The sequence below is a fragment of the Sciurus vulgaris genome (assembly GCF_902686455.1).
Source record: "Sciurus vulgaris genome assembly, chromosome: 6".
NCBI classification, from domain to species: Eukaryota; Metazoa; Chordata; class Mammalia; order Rodentia; family Sciuridae; genus Sciurus; species Sciurus vulgaris.
The window spans coordinates 108041042-108064638 of NC_136466.1; the positions used below are offsets into that span (position 1 = coordinate 108041042).

The 23597-nt window shown below is 34.2% G+C and overlaps 1 protein-coding gene across 1 annotated transcript in view; it reads left to right on the forward strand.

Annotated features, from left to right (window-relative positions):
• The window catches only part of TBCA (tubulin folding cofactor A), a 78145-nt gene extending 70092 nt beyond the window's left edge, over positions 1–8053 (forward strand). The window contains exons 3-4 of the mRNA XM_079143601.1: positions 5384–5470; positions 7782–8053. Coding sequence (XP_078999727.1) covers positions 5384–5470; positions 7782–7862 — 168 coding nt within the window. The 3' untranslated portion in view covers positions 7863–8053. The remainder of the gene's footprint in view (positions 1–5383; positions 5471–7781) is intronic.
• The last annotated feature ends 15544 nt before the right edge of the window (positions 8054–23597 follow it).

Consider the following 23597-nt stretch of genomic DNA (forward strand, 5'->3'; position numbering starts at 1 on the left):
ATTCTAATTGGGGAAATCTTAGGGTAGTTTTGACTTGCATTTCTCTTATTACTAGAGATGTTGAACATTTTTTCATATATCTGTTGACTGCTTGTAGATCTTCTTTTGTGAAGTGTCTGCTCATTTCCTTAGCCCATTTATTGATTGGGTTATTTGTATTCTTGGTGTAAAGTTTTTTGAGTTCTTTATAGACTCTGGAGATTAGTGGTCTATCTGAAATGTGTGTGGAAAAGATTTTCTCCCATTCTGTAGGCTCTCTCTTCACGTTGTTGATTGTTTTCTTTGCTGAGAAAAAAGCTTTTTTAGTTTGAATATATCCCATTTATTGATTCCTGCTTTTATTTCTTGTGCTTTAGGAGTCATGTTAAGGAAGTCTTGTCTTAAACTGACATGATAAAGATTTGGACCTACTTTTTCTTCTATTAGGTGCCAGGTCTCTGGTCTAATTCCTAGGTTCTTGATCCATTTTGAGTCGAGTTTTGTGTAGAATGAGAGATAGGGGTTTAGTTTCATTTTGCTGCATATGGAGTTCCAGTTTTCCCAGCACCATTTGTTGAAGAGGTTATCTTTTGTCTGTTGTGTTTTTGGCACCTTTGTCTAGTATGAGAAAACTGTATTTATGTGGGTTTGTGTTTCTGTCTTCTATTCTGTACCATCGGTCTACCTGTCTATTTTGGTGCCAATTCCATGCCCTTTTTATTACTATTGCTCTGTAGTATAGTTGAAGGTCTGGTGTTGTGATACCTCCTGCTTCACTCTTCCTGCTCAGGATTGCTTTGGCTATTCTGGGTCTCTTATTTTCCAAATGAATTTCATGATTGCTTGCTTTCTTTCTATGAGGTACATCACTGGGATTTTAATTGGAATTGCATTGAATTTGTATAGCGCTTTTGGGTAGTATGGCCATTTTGACAGTATTCATTCTGCCTGTTGAAGAGCACTGGAGATCTTTCCATCTTCTAAGGTTTTCTTTAATTTCTTTCTTTAGTGTTCTGTAGTTTTCATTTTAGAGGTCTCCCACCTCTTTTGTTAGATTGATTCCCAAGTTGTTGTTTTTTTTTTTTTTTTTTGAGGCTGTACACAAGGGCATTCTTCTACTTTACCATATATAAGCCTTGAAGCCAGGCAGTTGACACTGAGCCGTTGCTACCATGTAATCCTCGATGCCATTGAAAATTCCCATTTGCCACTGCATCATCCTTTATAGCCACAGGATCAACCTAGAACTGCATGCTGCAAGAATATCTATAGATTTTCATAGCTATAGGTGTATTCAGCCCCTGGTGAATAATTTAGATCATTAAAAAAGCTAGAAACCTTATCCCAATGAGGCAGCAAAGAGCTTAATGTTAGTCAGATTATTTCACAGAATTCTTTATTTTGAAAAAATGAAGATCCTTCAATAATGACATTTCTTTTCTGATTTATGTACATTTAACTATAAAGGAAAATAACTGAATTTTTTGTTCAACAGTTTGTTTATTGTTATAACCTGATCCTTGCCTAACCTCCCCAACTTCCATTTTACTTGAGTAATTACCTTAAAAATTCAGACCTTTTTTAAAAAATTAATTATTAGTGGAACTTCAGGCTGTTGTATTCCCTTAAATTCCCTTGTTCCACCCAATCTGTGCCAAGATCCTGAGTTTACCTCAGACAGCATTAGAATAAACTGACAGTTTATTCAGGTGTTTTAAAGATAATTACTGTCTACCAAAGGAGACACTTTGAAAGATAATATTTATTTGGTCAAATTCAGTGTTTTTTTTTTTTTGGGGGGGGGGGTGTCTTCTCTGGATAATCATACCTCAGATACTGTCTTTTAAAATTATTTCTGATAAAATGTAGGCCCAGCTTTCCATCATGTCAGCTTAGGAACCAACTTCCTCAACAAAACTGCAAAAGCACAAGAAGTAAAATCAAGAACCAATAAATGGGATGATATCAAACTAAAAAGCTTCACAGAAAGGAAACAATCAAGAATGTGAACAGAGAGCCTACAAAATGGGAGAAAATCTTTATCAACTGTACCTCAGATACAGCATTAATCTCCAGGATATACAAAGAACTCAAAAAACTTAACATCAAAAAAACAAATAACCCAATCAATAAGTGGATTAAGGAACTGAACAGAAACTTCACAGAAGGAAATACAGCTGATCAACAAACATATAAAAAAATGTTCAACATCTCTGGCAATTAAAGAAATGCAAATTAAAACTACATTGAGATTCCATCTCACTCCTGTCAGAATGGTAATTATCAAGAATACAAGTAACAATAAATGTCAGTGAGGATGTGGGGGAAAAGGTCACTTTTACATTGCTTGTGGGACTGAAAATTGCTGGAACTCTGGAAAGTAGTATGGAGATTCCACAGGAATCTTGGAATGGAACTGCTGTTTGACCCAGTTATCCCATTCCTCACTTTATACACAAAGTACTTAAAAATCAGCGTACTACAGTGATGCAGCCACATCAACTTTTATAGCAGATCAATTCACAATAGCTAAGCTATGTAACTAACCTATGTGCCCTTCAACAAATGAATGAATAAAGAAAATATGGTATACACACACACACACACAATGGAATATCACTCAGGCATAAAAAAGAATGATTTTATAACTTTTGACAGTAAATGGATGGATCTGAAGATTATTATGTTAAGTGAAATAAACCAATCCCCAAGAAAACGAAGGCCAAATGTTCTCTGATATGTGGATGCTAGTACACAATAAGTAGTGCGGAGTGGGGGAAGAATAAAAGTTTATTATTCAGATAAAGAGGAATGAAGGTAAGGGAGGAAAGATGAGAATAGGAAAGACAGTAGAATGAACCAGATATAACTTGCCAACGTTCATATATGAATGCACCATCAGTGCAACTCCACATCGTGTACAACCACAGGAATGGGATTCTAATTAGAATTATACTCATGCAAATACAATATGTCAAAGTACACTCTACTCTCATATATATCTAAAAAGAACAAATTAAATTATTTCTGATAGTTGTAACTCATTACTACAAGGGAAAGCATAAAATTTTGGGCTTTCATGAAGCTGTGGTCATAATATCCAAATTATAGTTATCTCTGTATTTTTTTGACTTTAGCTTGATCTTTTTGAAGCAAAGAATTAGAGAACAGAGACCTTCTCTTTTTCATCTTTGTATTCCCTGTTCTATCATCTTGCATAAGTGTGATCATCTTTCGGTATCATCAAAGGATTGGTTCCAGGACCCTCCTGTGGATGCCAAAATTCATGTATGCTCAAGTCCTTTGTGCACAGTGTCCTAGTATTTTGCATAAACTCTGTACACATTCTCCTGTAATACTTCAAATCATGTCTAAATTACTTAGAATACCTAATAAATGTAAGTGCTATGTTAGTAGTTGTTATATTGTACTCTTTAAGGAATAATGACAATAAAGTCTACATGTTCTGCACAGATGCAAGGGGTATGAAAAATGGTGGAATGAGACAAACATCATTACCCTATGTACATGTATGATTACACGAGTGGTATGAATCTATATTGTGTACAACCATAGAAACGAAATGATATACCCCATTTGTGTACAATGAGTCAAAATGCAGTCTGTAAAAAATTAAAAGATAAATTTAAAAAAGAATAATAATAATAAATGTTTCCAACCCGCTGTTGGTTCAGTCTGCAGATGTGGTACCTGTTGATATACAGAGAACTGAATGTAGAGTAAACTTACTGAATGAATTGGGATGGAATATATAAGACTGAACGTAGGCCCTGCTGAAATCAGAGTCCTCTTTTGATAAACTAATTGAAGATTCTTACACTGGAAAAATAAATGGAATAATAATGAATATAAGTTATTTTGGATAACATTGTCTAAAATTCATTTCAGTAACACTAAAGTTTTCACAAAAACTTAACAAATATATATTTTAACTTATTATGGATTTGACCTAATTCTTTGTGTTATTCCTATAAGGTATTCTGAAGGAATTTCATAGGAAAAGTAATATGAAATGTTCCTGCCACTGACTTTTCACATGTATTCAAACTAATCAGATATGCAGAATAACTTAGTGTCTGTGATTACAAATGTTTGGGTATAGCATGATTAGCTCTGAAAGTAAAGTCATGGTCCTGTGTTTGAAATTTTTAATCTGTGCTTTACTAATAAAAGAGTTAAAAGTTTAGCAATAAGTTTCCACCTGAAAAAATAGAATGGGTAGAGAACATCCTTGTATGTTATAATCCTGATTTTTATTTACAGTGTGAGCTATTAGGAAATAATGAAGGTATAGCAATTTATTAGTTAGTATTAGTACCATGAGATTATATCTTTCCTTTTTATTTTATATAAGCTAGATTATAACTAAAAGTTTAGATTTGTACCCATTTCTCTATATTTAAATAATGTATTTAACCAAACATTAGTTTTTGGGAATAAGTGTTAATATCTCTGTCTCTTTTGGGGTATAGTCTAGGGAAATGGAGCTCCCTACTACCTTTTTAAAAATATTTTATTTTAAGCCCAACATTTGACACTAATTTAATCATTGGATTTCCCCTGTCATTGATTTTTCTTCTTTTGTAATTTAATATGTTATAGTCCAGCTTTGAATGATGACTTTTAAGTCTGAAAATATCCTCTAGAATAAATATTCCTGTATTTAATTCTGTAGTGTTTGTCTTCAGGGGGAATAGGCAAGTTCAGATTCAAGGGGTGCCACGTTGGTAATTTGGATCAAACTGCATGGGGAGAATAATCTTTCTCCTAAAATGAAGCACGAGGATAAGTAATAACTTTTTATGCATGATAAGCATCAAAAATATGAACCTGCTGGTCTTTGCTTTTCATTTTTCTTTACCTCTGTCTTTCAGTGAGAACCTCCTGCAGTGTGCACACGATGTGATCAATAACTCAATAACTTTTTTCATGCAGTAATTATCTCCATGTGATATTATCTGAACACTGTTTTTCTTTATTACTCAAAAGATGCAGGAGATATTTATATAACCAGCTGATCCCATTTTGGATAAAGGTGCTTTGAGACAGCAGGGGAAATAGTTTATTTTAAATAGCCTTTTTAAATAAATGCTCTATGAAAAGCTTTTCCAGTTAATTTTCACTTACCATGAGAAAGTGATTACCAAAAAACAAAACAAAACAACAACAAAAAATCCAAGTTTAGTACAAGTTCTAAAACTTGTGCTTTGTAGATTTTACAGTATAATCTAACTTCTAATAATTTAAATTAAAACATTGAACCATTTAACATAATCATAATTTTTTTCTGATTCCTCTAAATCATTAGCTATTTATTGAGGTATGAGCTAAACACACATAAATTCTGTCATCTCTACATGTCTAACTGAGATTCTCATTACAGGCAGAGATCCTTCAAGAGTCTCGGATGATGATCCCAGATTGCCAACGCAGGTTAGAAGCTGCATATACTGATCTTCAGCAGATTTTAGTAAGTAAAGATTTCTGTGTCTTGTATTTAAATTCTTTTTTCAATTCAATACCTAGAGGGTCAAAATTTTAAATATTTAATACTAAGAACTAGGTGAAGACATTTTTTATTCACTTGCCCTTCATATCAGTATATATTAAAATAATTAGTAGAGTTTAAATTATTTTTGAATTATGACTCCAATAAAAGTCATTTTCTAGCATGTTTATTCTACTTAAACTTAATTAAATAATTGCATTTTGATAGCTGGTATTCATCAGACCTATATTGTCCAACAACATCTTGAATTGATTTTCACACAGAAAAAAATTTTTCAATTTCCTGTTTTTCCTTCTATGGTAGTAGGAATTCAACTCGGGTGCTCTACCAATGAGCTCCATCCCCAGCCCTTTTAATTTTTTTTTTTTTTTTTTTTTTTCCCTTTTGAGAAAGGATCTTGCTAAGTAAGTTGCTGAGGGTCTAAGTAAGTTACTAAGACTATCCTCAAACTTGGGATCCTTCTGCCTCAACTCCTGAGTTATTGGAATTTTGGGTGTGTTTTGCTGTGCCTGGTCTATTTCAAATTTTGAAAGATCCAGTGTTTCAAGTGAATTTGGGCCCTTATTTAAAGGATCTGGAATTCCTTCAGATTCAAATCTGAATCAATTAGAGAGGAAAAAAAAATGGTAATACAGGCAGTTCCTTCATTTGAATTTGGAGTCAGGGTCAATAACACTGTGATATTACTAGTTTAAATGCTTTGTTATACAGTGGCTAACTCAGTTTATAAATGATTCTAAGTAAAAGTTTTTTCTTAATAGAGGTAAAAACATAATACTGTATACAAGGCATTGTTGCTATTTGATGATGAATGGTCATTTTGTTTACTAATTTTATGTTTGTATTTCTTGAGCTAATATTAATTACTAGCTACAAAACTTTTTTTCTGATTTATAGTTGTTCCCTTATATGACAAAGATAAGGCTTTGTGGTATGATTTGAAAGAGAATGAAATTTATTTTCCCACAAAATTAGGACTCTAGAAAAAAAAAAAGAAAATGTTTACATTTTACAGTAATTTGGGCACAAAACTCCATATTTATCTATAAACCTTTTTAAAGGCAGGATAATTCTTAGCCAGAAAAGAATCTGTGATTTTGGAATAGAGCACAAAGAAAGCAGGAAATGATTAGTGTTAGGATACTACATAAGAAGCACCATTTGTATTCCTAACCATTAAATGCTGTAGCTGAGAAAATAATATAAAAGTTGCTTGGAAAAAATGTTTTTGGATGATGTATTTGTGTCTGAGGATGTGTTCAGTAGTATCTCTACCCTATGCAAGCTTATATTTACTGACAGAGGATTAAAACATCTTTAAGGCATAATATACAAGTTTAAGAAATTCTTACCTCTAGGCTGAGTAAGCAGATTCTCACTCCTTTGATTTAAATTTTCATATTAAATATGTCCCCCTCTTTTATATAATAACCAAAATCTCCATCTTTTATTGGCCTGACATGAATTGTTAACCATGGTTTCATTTTAAAATAAAAAAAATTTTCCATGTGAAATTTAGATAACATTGTTTCATTTATCTGTTACCATTACAACATATTAGTAAAAGTGTCCTATATGTCAGTTTCTTGGAAAAACTGAGTCTTTAAATGAAAAGATGTATTTTGTTTCCTTTAATGTGAAAGGTGTAATCTTCATTAACAAGCAATCACTTTTCTAATTCAAAGATTGTATTTAACTCTGATGTGACACCAGTAACTGTCTTTACCATTGTGAGCAGTTGGAGAATTGTTTTGGCCTCAATGTTGTCCTATTTGTAGTACATTAATAAGCCCTCCTTTTTGGCTTTTTTTTTTTTTTTTTTTTTTTTTTGCAGTGCTGGGGATTGAACCCAGGGCCTTGTGCTTGCAAGGCAAGCACTCTACCAACTGAGCTATCTCCCCAGCCCCTCCTTTTTGGCTTTTAATCAATTTTTAATAATAATCTCTTTTGCACAATGATGTAATGACAAAACGAAAGTAAAATTTTTTAAATTTTTTTCTGAGGTTTTTATTTAATTATGATAGCTTTAGAGAATAAATATTAAATATGAGAATATGTGGTATGAGAATATACAGTGGAACAACACCAAACCTTTATTTCTTTTCTTTCCCTGTTATAAAAAGAACAGAACTGTGGCATATTTAGAAGAGGCTTGGGATCCTTTTTCTTTCAATTCTGGAGCTTTTTACAAACAGTTTGTAATATTTGAGTAAATAACAAAGTACTGAAACTTGAGAAGAATAAGCCTAATTTTTACTTTATTCCATTTCAGGAAACTGAAAAAGACTTGGAAGAAGCCGAGGAATATAAAGAAGCACGTTTAGTACTGGATTCAGTAAAGTTGGAAGCCTGAAACTTTTCTGTACAGGGTGTTTTTACTTTAAATCTTTAGGGTCCATTCTACAATTCATTATTTTTGACCACTGCTGTGTTCAAGTAGTATGAGAATGTGATTCTTTTTATTAAGTTGCATACATTTTTATTTGCATATTTTAATGTGTCAAATAAATTCATTCATCTAATAAAATTGTTTATTTCATACTTTCCGAAATTAACTTTTTGTCATTAAATCAGACATTTTTGATAGATAATTAAAACCTGTGAGTTTCTACCTGAAGTTTAAATATTTGGCTTCATAAACATGGATTGAGTAATAAGTAGGATACTGTCTTTTAGATAAAAATCCAAATTTTAAATAGTTTATTTTGAATAAACCACAATTCCCTAATAAGAAAGGAAGAATTCTCTGTGTATAAGGCCTCACATATTTATTCCTTCACAATGAAAGTGTAACATTTCCATTACTATAAACTAATGAGAAAATTAAAAAAATTTTATATCCCTATGAACAATGAGGAATTGAATTATAGTTTAAGGGAATAATAACTGTTACCAGTGATGATTAAGTATTCTTCAAAAGGGAGGGGAACCTCTGCTTTGTAACTTTTGCTGGTTTCTACATTGTAAATATTCCCACCATAATTGATTTCAAGATACTGACATGACCTCTCTGAACAGAGAGGCAAGATATAAGCCAACTGCAACATTTGCTGGCTTTAGCCAAACATTGATTATCTTGATTGGAAAAGAAGTATTGATTTGTCACAAAATATTTTTCCATTACATTTGTAAACCCATTACGTAATCATTTGGGTTTTCTTTTCAAAAATATGTGACAACTCATTTAGATCTCTGGTATACCTAGAACATGCATATGAACCTTTTGTCACCAGCCTAACATAAGCATTGATATAATGAACCAAAATAGTATTAATAACATTTAAATTTTAAAACTCATAATTGAAAAAAAACTTGGACTTCTGATACTATAAAATACTTAATAGTAGTAGCATAGTTGGTCTGATTTTGGAAGTTATAAATGGTTACTAGAAACCATAACATATGTTTGTTGAATCTGTTCACCAGAGAAAAAATAATATCCTTTCTGAGTATTATTTATAAAGGTGCCTGTTATAAAGCACAGAATGTATCACTTTAAAATTTATATATTTCAAAAATTACTTAATTGGAGAGTAACATGTCAGATACATTTCTAAATTCAAATTCATCTCAAAAAAATCACATGCTATTTTAAAAGTATTTGGGGTGGGGAGAAGAAGAGTTGAGAAAATGAAAACTAATTATACGGTATAAAATTTGATACTGGAGCTCTATATGAGAGATTCAAGTCAAGAGACTTGAAACTATAGATTATTTTGCAGTTTATATAAAGCAGCAGAACAAGTTGACTTTAGGGGGTGGGAAGAGGAGGGTATATTTAGTTTTTCAAATAGAATTTCATCTAAAAAAAGTATTTTTTTAAAATGTGTGAATTCTTTATTTCCAGAATTTTTTTAAATTATTTATTTTTTATAGACTGCATTTGATTCATTGTACACAAATGGGGTACATCATTTCGTTTCTATGGTTGTGCATGATGTAGATTCATACCATTCGTGTAATCATACATGTACATGGGGTAATGATGTCTGTCAAAGAAAGTATTTTTTTAAATGTGTAACACCTCATTTCATCCCTTTACCTAATTTATACATATATATTTTATAGCAAATGGTCGCTTGACTGATTAAAGCTTTATGAAAACAGAACATTAAAAAGAAAATGTATCTGTCCTCCTGGAGAAAAGAAATTCTGAAGAGGAATTTTGGAGCCAGCACCTGAGTCTTGATTGCTGAAAAAATTACTTTCTTACCAAAAAACCTAGGAAAGAAGAAATCAATGAACAGGTAGATGAAAAGAAATATATCTTTAGAGAATTCATGTCTCAACTACAAACTTTTATGCTGGATTTCTTTCCAGGTATTGAGAAGCACAAGAAGGTTAACATTCTGTGAAGGTGTTATTTCTGGGAATTTTTGACACATTTTACTTATACTTCCTGGCCATCAAGAGGCACATTAAGAACAGTTGTAATTGAGTCAGTATTAAATTGTAAGTTTTTATTTAAAATTTTACCACTGTGTAGCAATTGGTAGAAATTGCCTATATTGAGTTTGCCTTTTTATTCCTGCCCCAACACCTGATGCCCCAACCAACTTATGGTAATCACTCAATTAACATTTAATAGATGAGTGAAAAGGAAGACCATCTCTAACCTCTAAAGTGAGATAAAGAACGCCAAGAAGGATTCCATCACATCACAAACACACTATCAAACTATTTTGACCACAAACCACAATAAGAAACACATTTTCCATTGTGACCCAGTACATACATAGGTGTGTGTGTGTGTGTGTATGTGTGTGTATTCCCCACAATGAAAAATTGCTCCACTTTTATCTGTTGTTTCATTTCTTAAAATAGTAATTATGACCACTAGTTGATCTTACCACCTGTGAAAAATACTACTCTAAAACAATAATTACTGTAGTTATAAAAATTATCTATATACATACCAACTTTCAGGTATCCGAGAAGTTGACTCTGTGAATACAGTTAAACACTGCAGATACAAAGTATCATGGTTAAGTGTATTCACTTAGCATGTATAATATGCCCTCAGTTCCTTCTTTTTAAATTTTTTTAGTTGTAGATGGCCACAATACCTCTATTTTTATACAGTGCCAGCATCAAATCCAGGGCCTCACACATGCTAGACAAGTGCCCTATCACTGAGCTACACGTCCAGCCTGTGCCCTCAATTCTTGCACAAATACAATGGCTTCCATAGGAAGACAGGGAAAATAAAGTTATACAAGTGACAGATACACATAATAAACCTGTTCGTTTATGGACAGAAAATGGTACATCATTTCTACTAAAAAATATACATAGGACAAAGAAATAAAGATAATTAGGTGCAGAATGAGTTAAGTTACCAAATCCAGGCTGGTTTTAATGTCATTGAAAGCATTCCCAAGTCCTCGCATCTTCACTATACATTTTTGGTTTATGAGATTAGTCCTAGTACATCAAATTATTGTTCCCTCAGTGGTCCTGGGCAGACGCTTTCTGACTGAGCTCTTGGTACATTTACATTTCTGAATGAGTATTAATATTCCCCAAACTAGATTGTCCTTTACCCTATTTTGTTGCATGTGGATAAGTCATGTGAACAGCTCTTGGGAAGAAATGGAACTCATGGGGAGGGAGAAAAAAAAGCATACTGCTAAAATAAGCACATGTTTATTTTATGAGTAATGAAAACTGGTCAGAGCAATATATTGTAATGTTCCTTTAATATTTCTCAATTTTTCTGGTCAGCAATATTCAAAGCCTAATATTTAAAAATTGTCTTTATGCCTATACCTGTGCACTGAATCTCTTCCAAATTGAGCAGTCAAATCTGTTTAATCTAAATCACTTTGCAAACTTCATTACTTTACTTGGCTTTTTAAAAATCCTATCAAATTTAATAAGGACATATCTTGCAGCTGGTTATCACTTAAATCTTATTATTTGGTCATTTAGATAAACCAAGGACAGATTAATCCCTTCTTTGATGGCGAATTAGGACCTTTAAATGTCAGTGGAAACTTGACATGTATGTGAGAGCAAAAGCTGTGAAGCATTTGATATTAAAGGGTTAATCAGATCATTTAGTCCTTGAGTTCCTTTGAGTGCTTTAGCTGGAAAGAAATTGAATGGTTTAGAAATGGTGTACTATGAAACAAATTATAAGTATTAGTGTACTTGAAATTTTCAAGAGTGCTTCATAAAAATCTACATGCACTCCAATACTCGTCTTACAGCTCTTACAATATGAGAAGTATTTGTTGAGGTATTGGTCTGTTGCACAGAAAGGTATAATTAATTTATGTTACAGTAGATCTACACCTTTCTTATACTTTGTTTTGTGCTTTCTGTTGGCTGTTTGATAGTTGACAAGGTGCTTTCAAAGTATTGAGGGGATACATTCTCAATATGCCACAAGAGGTTGAATTTTAATGCACAAAGAGCTCTTTCAAATTTATAAGAAAGTCTCCAGTGTAAAAAGGTAGATAAAGGATAAAAAATAGTTCACAACAGATATGCAAATAGATCACTTAAACACATTCTACTCAGATCCAAATTTTAAAAACAGTGAAGCAGAATTTTTTAAAGATAATAAACATATCTGTTGACTGGGTATAAAGATAGATCAATGAGTGAGATTAGGTAAGAGGAAGAAATGAAGAATATATATTGGAAAAAAACATAATTTTCATTCTATGCAATGGTATCAGGAAAACACAAGAGAATCATCTGTGAAATAATTAAAAGCAATTAGGAAATTAACTTGAGTACTTCTAAGACATATAAAACTTAGGAATCGAATTATGTCACCCAGAAAGATATTTTGAAATCCTAACCTCCAGTACCTTATAATGGTACTGTATTAGGAAACAGGGTCTTTCCTGAAATGATTCTGGAAGAAGTCATACTAGGGTAGGGTTAACTCTTCACCCAGTGTGACTGATGTCCTAATAAAAAGAAAACATGAAGATACAGGAAAAAAGCCATATGACAACATAGATTGGAGTTATGTTACTGCAAGCCAAGGAACACTAACAGGGTACCAGAAGCTAAGAGAAAGGCATGGAACAGATTCTCCTCAGAGCCTTGAGAAGGTATGACCATGCTGACACCTTGATTTTGAACTTCCAGTCTCCAGAAATATAACGGTAAGTTTATATTGTTTTCACTCACTTTGTGGAATTTTGTTACAGTTAGAAAACAAGTACATAGAACCCAAAAGCTTTCCTGTATGCAGGGAAAAACCAAACAGAACCAGCTAGACATTTGGGGGGAAAAAGAGCTACACTGAGAGCCAAAGGTAACGTTTTAAAAAATGACTTGTACTACATATAAAGAAATAATATTGTCAAAATGTTGCTTCTTCCTGTGTCAATCTGTAAATTGAAGGAAATTATAACAGGGTTGGGACAGAGAAGCATTTTTGGAAATGATTCTAAAAACCAATTTTAAATGTTTTTAAACAGGCAAGGATATCTGGGAGGGAATAGGAAAAAGAGTAGTGATAGAAGGAAATCTCTCTGCCCAGTATTAAAACTTGTTAAATTACTGTAATTAAATGTAAAAGAATAGATAAAATGGAGCCCAAACATACACATTTAAAGAAAAATAATTGGAAATGCTTATCATTATATACTAAAGTTTATGTGTGTATTTATAAATTCAGTATATAAAAGGCTATTTCAGATTCCTGGGGAAAAGGCAGAGATCATGCAATAATTGGCTACTTGTTTGAGGGGAAGGATTACAACTGTCTGTCACCTCTCACACCAAAATAAATTTCAAATTAGTCAAAGACTTCAATATAAAAAGGAAAAAGAAGAAACCATTGGTGAACTAATAGATTAACAAAGAATTTTTCAATCGATACTCTGCAGTAAGGATATAGAGAAATAGGGGAAAAATCTAATACACTGTAAGAATATTTTAAAGATAATTCTTCATAAACTATAAATGTAATGCAGCAAGAATCAAAACTAGAAGATAAAGAGGAATAAATATGGGACTACTCAAGAAAATCTTGAAAACGGAAAATGGGTGAAAGATAAAAGAGATAAATATAGGAGGCATTGTAGTTGGATATTGAAATTTAAAACACCACATTGAAAACAGTAAACTGGCATTAGATTGACTGTCAGCAGAATAGACTGGAGAAACCCAAGCCATACCCAGGTATATATCAATACATAATTTGGCATCTCAAGTTAGTGGTAAAAGGATGGATAATTTGTATTCCAATAAATGGAATTAGGAAAGTAGATTACTGTCTGAGAAAAATAAAAATAGATTTGTCTTATCCCACACAACAAAATAAGGCTTAAATGAAATAAAGAATTAAATTTATGCAACAAATACTTTAGTCTCTATTAGCCAGACACTATTCTAGTGCTAGACCACTGAGCAAGACAAAAGTCTCTGCTTTTAGCATACAACTAATAGAGGTTGACAATAAATAAACAAGAAAATATCAGCGTTTTCTGTGCATACAATTAAGATTGTGTGCTAAAGAAGAACTAGATGGTTAGGGAAGGCTTTTCTAAAGAGATGACATTTAAGCTGAGCTCTGAATCAGAATCTCGATAGACATGCACATTCCAAACAAAAGCATAACAAGTGTAAAGCCTAAGAAAAGGAGGAAGGTGAGATCCAAGAAAAAAAAAAAAAAAAAAGAGAGAGACCAGTGAGACTGGAGTGAGTGGTAGGGGAATTAATAGAATAATTTGTGGGACTTTGTAAGCCATGGAATTGAGGTCTTATTCTAATGAGGTGCCACAAAGATTTTAAGCAGGAAAGTGGCATGACTTAATTAGCATTGTTTAAAGAGACTGAGTCATAGAAAGCAAAAGTAAAAGGAAAGACAAGCAGCTGCAATTAGATGTAAAAAATAGAACACACAAGCCAGGTGTGGCAGTGCATGCCTGTTATCCCATCTACTCAGGAAGCTGAAGCAGCAAGATCGAAAGCTGGAAGCCAGCCTGGACAATATAATGGGACACTGTCTTAAAATAAAAAAAAAATTAAAGGGACTGGGGATGTAGCTCAGTAGTAGAGATACCCTAGGTTCAATTCCCAATACCGGGAAATACTTGTGTATATACACACACACACACACACACACACACACACACACACAGAATATTTTACTATTTAATCTTTAATTGGAAAATCAATTTTTAAAACTACAAAGATTACTAGACTTTGCTAAACAAAAAAAATTCTTTTGCTAAATAAAAAAAAGAAACTAATCACATAACAAGCATCAGAGTAGAATAGAAGATTAATAATTTAGTAGAAGGTTAGTGTTCTTAATATATATAAAGGATATGTCTGGATATGTAGCTCAGTGGTAGAAGGCTTACCTAGCATGTACAAGACTCAGTTCTATCCCCAGCACAAAATGGAGCGGGAGAGGGAAGAGAGAGGAAATGGAAAAGGGTAGGTCACTTTTAATATGTTATCATCCCTTCTGTAAGTTTGTATCTAGTTCTTTTTATTGGGAATTGTGAAGAAGGAAAGGTTCACCAAGTTCTTCCCAAACCCCCATTAAAAAAATAAATCCTCCGTCTTTATCCTCTGTCACCCACACGCTCCATCTACACCTGAGTGTTGTTGGTTGCTATTTTGTAGATTGACGAGTATAATATTGTTGGGTTAATTGGCTACAAGTAAAAAAGCACATCAGCTAATATTACATGCTGCTTCATGTGCCTGCATGTATCTGAGGACAGTTGAAAAGAGAGTGATTAAGAACCCTGATTCTGGAGCCAAATGGAGTTCAGATCCTGAGTCTACCACTTACCAGTCATATGACAATCAGCAATTTTTTAATTTCAAAAATAAAACCTGATAAAGTAAAACTGAAACAAAAGCCAAGAGAAGATGAATGTTTGCCTGAACCAAGAAGGCAGACAACAGCTCCTGCTCCTATCACTGGCAACCAATTCCAATTAAATCTACCAGGCTGTGGGGATATACCCAGAAGAAGAGAGTAGTGCTTGAGATGGATTTTTTATTTTATTTTTACATTTTGAAGAGAGGGCTTTAATTATGTTTTCAGGGCGACCTTAAACTTCTTGGGCTCAAGTGGATCCTCCTACCTCAATCTCCTAAGTAGCTGAGGCTGGGGCTACAGATGTGCACCACTGTGCCCAGTTTGAGGTGAAATTTGGAACTGCTTTAATTATTGTGCAAGTGAAATATATTCTGAAGGCATGTGATATCTGCTAGAGGGTGGATTGAAGAATCTGAGGCAAAAATTTAGGGTAATTTTAGAAGTAATTTGAGTCTACTTATTTTTTTTAAAAAATAGCTCCTAACAAAAATAATCTTACAGATCAGTAGGAATGTGCAAATAACATGAATAGTCAATACATAAAATGAGAAGTACAAATGTCTAAGAAGTTTGTGAATATTTGTGGTCAGAGAAGTACAAATGTCTAAGAAGTTTGTGAATATTTGTGGTCAGAGAAGTACAAATGTCTAAGAAGTTTGTGAATATTTGTGGTCAGTCTCATGAATAAAGAAATTCAAATTTGAACAATGAGATCCCCCCCAATTAATTTGACTAGGAATTTTAAGAAATTCTTATATAAAGATGGCAAATTTGGAGATAACAGAGATTCCAATATACTATGATAGAAATAGAAATAAATAGGCAATAATAATAGAATGCCTTAAAAGTGTGCATTTTCTAAAACATTAGGTGAAAGACTTGACAAACTATAGTTCTGAATGGTTTGGGTTAATAAAAATTAAACCCACTGATTGATTTTAACATCACTGAAAAAGGGATTACCAAATATCACATGACTCCTAACTGAATACAATAGAAAGAACATAGCACTATCTTTGAAATACTTTTACCCAGGTATCAAACCTAAAACTTGGCAAGACTTGAAATCTAACCAGTTAGTATACAGGAAATGCTGGGAATGGAAGAACAGGTTAGATGACGCAGTAGGGATGCAATCAGAAAACCCAATGTGGAAATAATTCAGGACAAATAATTAGGAAACCCTCTTAATCTTTTGGTACTGAGGATTGAACCCAGAGGCACTGAGCTATATCCCCAGCCTTTTATGTTTTTTTTTATTTTGAGGCAGGATCTCACTAAGATGCCCAAGCTGTCCTTGAACTTGCTATCCTTCTGCCTCAGCCTCCGGAGTCACTGTGATTGCAGGCATGTGCCCAGCACATGTTTTCTTTAATACACTCAAATATGTGGATATTGTTTGGAATTGCAATTTGGTCAAATACTTTTTTTAAAAAGTATGAAGAAATTATTGAATAATTGATAATGTTAATTTTAATGTTAGTTGTGTTAGTTATTGTGGTTATGTTTATAGAAAAGAGTCAGGTGGTTCATATATTTTAGACATTCTACTGAAGTACTTATGAACTAAATTATAAGATAGTTGAGTTTTTCTTTAAAATAACCAAGAGTGGAGCAGGGAAGTCATAGATGAAACAAACTTTCATTTTTAATTGGGCTTTTGTTTACATATTGATGAGATTTTTAAGAGGTCTTCATATATATTGAATAACAATCCTTTATCAGATGAGTCTTTTGCAAATATTTTTCCCAGTCTGTGGCATATGGAGATGGTCTCATACTATTTATTGAGCAAACTATCTTTGCTCTTTTGTTAGAGATTAATTGACCAAATTTATGTGAGTCTATTTCTGGGTTCTCTGTTCTGTTTCGTTGGCCCATTTTCCTTTCACCAATACCAAACTATCTTTTTTTTTTTTTTAATTTTTTATTCTGTCCTTGTTGTATCATCTTTTTATAACACTCATATTTTATTTTTATGTGATGCTGAGGAGTGAACCTAGGGCCTCACATGTACTAGGTAGGTACTCTACCACTGAGCCACAACCCCACCCTGCAAACTATCTTGATTATCATAGGTTTGTAGTAAGTCTTAGATTGGGTAGTAGCATTCCTTCAACTTTGTTTTTCCCCTTCAACAAAATGTTGGTTATTCTGGTCTTTTGTGTCTCCACCTAAACTTGAGAATCAATTTGTTGATAGCCAACAACTTGCTGAGATTTTATGATTGCATTGAATTTGTAAATAAAATTGGGAAGAAATTTAACAATATTGAGTCTTCCTAGCTATAAACAGGGAATATCTCATTTATTTAGTAATTCTTTGATTTTGTTCATTGAAGTTCTGTTGTTTTCCTCAAATAGATCCTATACATATTTTGTTGGCTTTATACCTAAGTATTTCATTTTCTAGAAAAGCTTGCATAAAAGATTTTGTGTTTTTAGTTTCAAACTCTAATTGTTTATTGCCAATTTAAAAGAAATCAATTGGGGCTGGGGAGATAGCTCAGTCGGTAGAGTGCTTGCCTTACAAGCACAAGGCCCTGGGTTTGATCCCCAGCACCCAAAAAAATAAAAATAAAATAAATCAATTGATTTTTTTGTATATTAACATGTATACTGCAAGTTTCCTATAATCTCTTACTAGTTTCAGGAAGTTTTTTGTTAATAATTTTGAACTTTCTACATCTTGTCTACATGGACTATCATGTTATCTCTGCATGAAGACCATTTAACTTCTTTCTTCCCCTTTTATTTCCTTTTCTTGCCTTATTGAATTAGCTGGAATTTCTAGTATGATATTGAAAAGCAGTAATAAAACATTCTTGACTTGTTTATTTTAATAAGAAAGCTTCTAGTTTCTTACTATTAAATATAATTTCATTATATGGTTTTTGTAGAAATTTTTACCAAGTTGAGGAAATTCTCAGTTTACAGAATTCTTATCATGAATAGGTGTTGAATTTTGTCAAAAGCTTCTTATGCATTCATGAATCATGTGGGATTTTTTTCTATGTTTAACCTATTGTAGTAAATCACATTAATTGATTTTTTTTTTTTTTAATCAGGGATTGAACTCATGGGCACTCGACCACTCAGCCATGTCCCCAGCCCTATTTTATATTTTATTTAGAGACAGGGTCTCACTGAGTTGCTCAGTGCCTCACTTTTGCTGAGGCTAGCTTTGAATTCACAGTCCTCTCGTCTTAGCCTCCGGAGACACTGGGATTATAGGAGTGTTCCACTGTGCCTAGCTAAATTGATTGATTTTTTAATATAAAACCACCCCTGTATGTTTAGGATAATTCCCACTTGGTCATGTACATATTTTTATATATTGTTTGATGAAACTTACTAATATTGTTTTGAGAACTGTTGCACCTATGTTCATGAGAGATGTGGTATTTTAAGAATGTTTTTGGACATTTTTATGGTGATGCTGGTCACATAAAATGAATTAAGAAGTATTCCTTCTGCTTCTGTACTCTCAAAGAAATTATAAAGAATTGTTTTGGTTGAATTGTTCAGTAAACTCATCTAGACCCAATGCTCTGTATTTTGGAAGTATATTAAATATGGATTCAATTTATTTAATAAATACAGGCCTATTCAGATTAGCTCCTTCTTATGTGAGTCAACCCCCATTTAAATTACAGGTATCTATTTCTTTAGGCTACACAATTGAGATGACACCTTCTCTGACAGAGAGGGATGTTCAGAAATCTTTTCAAATGTCTTTATTAGTGCAGTATAGTTATACATAATAGTGGAGTCCATTGTCATATTCCTACATGCACATGGATAATCATACATTGCTCCCTTTCATTCCCCGGTGTGTAATTTCCTCTTTTTGTCTGCTTCTCCCTTCCCATGTTCCCTTTCCTCCACTCTGCTGGTTTTCCTTCTATTTATTGATTTTTTTAAAAATTCTTACTTTGTAGGTCCACATAAAGGTAGAATTCACTGTGGTATGTTCACATATGTACAAAGGGTAATTTTGTCACTTTCATTCCTCATTTCCTTCCTTTTCCCTTTCTCTTTTCTCACCTTCAATCTCCTTCCTCTACTCCTCTGAGATTTTCTTGTTTTTGTGGAATTCCCCCTTCTACTTTTCCCCCTACTTTGTTCTCACTTCCACATATGAAAGAAAATATTTGACCCTTGACTCTGAGTTTGGCTTATTTCACTTAGCATGATATTCTCCAGGTCTATAATTTACCAGTAAATGCCATAATTCATTCTTCTTTGTGGCTGAGCAAAACTCCATTGTGTACATATACCATGTTTCCTTAATCCATTCATTTGTTGAAGGGCACCTGGGCTGGTTCCATAACTTAGCTATTGTGAATTGCTCTGCTATAAACATTGATGTGCCAGTATCATTATAGTATGCTGACTTTGGTTCTTTGGGGTAAATACCAAGGAGTGGGGATAGCTGGGTCATATGGTAGTTCCACTCCTAGTACTCTGAGGAATCTTCATACTGCTTTACAAAGTTGTTCTAATTTGCAGTTATACCAACAATGTATGAGCTTACCTTTTCCCCCACATACTCTCCAGCACTTATCATTATTTGTAATTTTTTTTTTTTTTTTTTTTGTATCAGGGATTGAACTCGGGTGCTTAACCACTGAGCCACATCCCCAAAACTTTTTATATTTTATTTAGAGACAGGGGCTTGGTGAGTTGCTTAGGGCCTCGCTAAATTGCTGAGGCTGGTTTTGAACTCACAATTCTCCTGCTTCAGCCTCCCAAGTAACTGGGATTACAGGTGAGTGCCATCATACCCGGCTATTTTTTATATTCTAACTGGAGTGAGATGAAATCCAAATGTGGTTTTCATTTGCATTTCCCAGATTATAGAGATATTGAGCATTTTCTTATATTTATTGGCCATTTGTATTTCTTCTTTTGAAGAAAAATGTCTGTTTAGTTCTTTTGCCCATGCATTGATTAGGTTATTTGTTTCTTTGGTGTTAAGTTTTTTGAGTCCTTTATATATATTCATACATATTTGGTGCTCCTTCCAGCAGAAGGAGAATTGTATATTCCCATCTTTTGGGAGTCAGTTGTGACCATGTGGCTTACTGGCCAATGAAATGTGTGGAGGCCATAAGGCATTTCTGAGTGGAAAACTTAGGAATTACTATGTAGCACTCCATGCTTTTTCATACTGAAACCTGGCAATGTTTCAGAAAGTCCACTCCATTAGCTGAGGCTCCTACAAAGATAGCTTATAACAGAGTAATGGATATGTTACTTGAGTAAGAATATCATGCTAAGTGAGATAAGCCAATCCCAAAACACCAAAGACCGAATGATCTCTCTGATAAGCTGAGGATGATACATAATGGGGGATGGGAGGGAGGCAAGAATGGAGGATAGATGGTTGTATAGAGGAAAAAGACGGGTAGGAAGGGGGTGGGGGGAAGGAAAAATAACAGAATGAGACAAACATCATTACCCTATGTAAATGTATGATTACACAAATGGTGCGACTCTACTTCCTGTACAACCAGAGAAACAACAGTTGTACCCCATTTGTGTACAATGAATCAAAATAAATAAATAAATTTTAAAAAAGAAGTGAACACGTATTGCTCCAAGCTCCTGAAATTTTGTAGTTGTTACTGAGGCATAACCTAGTTTCTTGGCTGATATACTATACCCTTCTTCACTCATCTCTAAAGAACAAGATTGACTTTTCCTTTATTACAAACATTTGCCTTTGGACTATGTATGTCATCACCAAATGTTAACCTGAGGTTCACCCTGGTTGGACCTGTGTAGATCTTATGTCCATACTTGAACTAATTCCTGTGGCTGGAATAATACATACACTGGTTAGCCTGGAATGGGTTATAGCTGATTCCTGAGCCAATTACTGTGGATAAAGGGAAGAGATACAATAAAGAACTTAAACTAATCAAAGGGCCACCCCCAACCCTAGGGATGGTTAAGATGGCAGAGATGGGTTCCCCATCCTTAAACAGGAACTGTTGGCAGAAGAGACAAGTGAAAGCTGGGGTAGCAACTAACAAATATCCACCCATTGCCATACCCAAATAACTGGACCTCAGATTGGAGAATATAAGACAGAGCCCTGTCTTTTGAGGTACTTTTCAAAACAGAGCAGGTCACCATTTGGAGCCTGAGGTCTCCAGGAGTAGCAACCTCAGCACTTCCAGGTTATTGTCCACATTGCAGACCAGAATTTAAGGACATGCAAGTGATCATAAATGGGAAAGTGCAATCTAACCAAATGGAATGTGGATCATCAGAGTGAGTGAGTGGCAACATCTTGTTCTGGGGTTTTATCTTTTATAGAGGGATAGTAACTAGAGAGCTGAACTGGAGGTGAAATCAGGGTATTATACAACTGTACCCCAGTTTTCCTTGTACTTGAGCACTTCCCTTGCATGTTTTAATCATACTACTCCCTACATTACATGTCTCATCAGCATCTTAAATCTCCACACAGGAGTGTGCATCTTACTATTAAAATAAGGCTAGAGTTATTTCCCCATCACCAAGGTCTTTAATGTACATACTCCCTAAAGGAATGCCTCCTCAAGATGCCTTGTGGTTGGTTATCTTGAAGTTTTGTTGCTTTTTCATCAGCCAATTGGCATACTGTGGGCAAGGACATGGGTTGGGTTGCTCAGGAGTTGTTTGTTCTGCTTTCCAACCATTTAAGGCTTCCTCTTTTAAGAATCAATGTTCTCTCTGTATGCCTAAATTCCTATCTCAAGCATGTGCAACTTAGTTCTGATTATAGTCATCACTAAATCAGCACTGTTAGTTGCCAGCAACAGAAACAAACATGGCTAAAACAGTAGGGACAAAAAAATTTTTTAAAATATATATATGGAAGTGACATCAGTAAAACAGTAGAGTGAAGTACCCAAAAGCAATAAAGTAATTGACAAAAAAACTGTCAGAATCAATTTTCTTTTTTAGAACTCTGGAAACTAACCTTACAGCATTCAAGAAAGCACTGATTGAGTCACAGTAAGAACAGGAAGCATTGTGGCATGTTTAACCTACACTGGTCCCAACCCCTATGGAGATCTAGGGGAGTTGTTGTTTCCTCCCCTGGAATTTTCTGTTCTTCATTTACATCTCACTTTCTTTAGGAAAATTTCCTCTCACCATATTCCCTCACTGGTAGCTGACATCAAATGCCCCCATTGCTTTGCCCCTCAGGACTTCTGTTTCCCTGCTATATTGTATTTACTTGTCTGTTGTTTGTTTTTCCTGCTAGATTGGAAGTTACCTGAGGGCAGGGACTATATCTCTCTTATTCAGTTTTATTCCCACAGCTTTGCAGAACAAATACTTGATGATTAAAGGACTGAATCACTCAGACACTAGGGACACAGTTAACTTCTGTGCTCAAGATTTGAGTCTCTACTTCCCTGCTTAAGAAGGTTTGAGTCTCCATGTTGCCTGTGTCATTTTGAAGCCCAAACTCTTGCTTGGTTTTCAAGAGCCTTCAAAACCCAGTCTTAACAACTGTCCAATTGGCTCCCAAACCTGGCAAGTAACTGCTACTTCCCCCTACCCCTTCCCAGAGGCACAGCACTTCTCTGGTGCTGTTGGAACTCCTTACCTTCCCTACTCATATTCCACTGTCCTTCAGGGCTCTGCTGCTCCCTCTTCTAGGCAACTGTTTCCATCTGAACACTGTTATCATCCATGCCTTTTCATTGTTATTTTAGCATCTGAATACCACCCACCATGTCCACAGAACTGCCCTAGAGGTTGTTATGGTTTGGCTATGAGGTATCCTTCAAAAGTTTGTGTGCGAGATAATGCAAGAACTTTCAGAGGTGAAATAATTGGGTTATGAGGGTTTAAACCTAATCAGGGAATTAATCCACTGATATGGATCAACTGAGTTGTAACTGTAGGCAGGTAGGATGGGGCTGGAGGAGGGATATTAATGGGGGGGGTGCCTTTTGGGTTCATATTTTGTCCTTGGTGAAGGGAACTCGTTCTCTCTCTCTCTCTCTCTCTCTCTCTCTCTCTCTCTCTCTCTCTCTCTCTCTCTCTCTCTCTCTCTCTCTCTCTCTTTCTCTCCTTCCTGGTTATAAAGTCCTGAGCTGCTTTTCTCTACCATACCACCCCACCAAGATGTTCTGCATCACCTAGGGGCCAGAACTATGGAGTCAGCCAACAATGATTAGACCTCTGAAACTGTGGGTCAAAAACATTTCCTCCTCTAGGTTGCTCTCATCAAGTCTTTTGTCACAGCAATGCAAAGCTGACTAAAACAGAG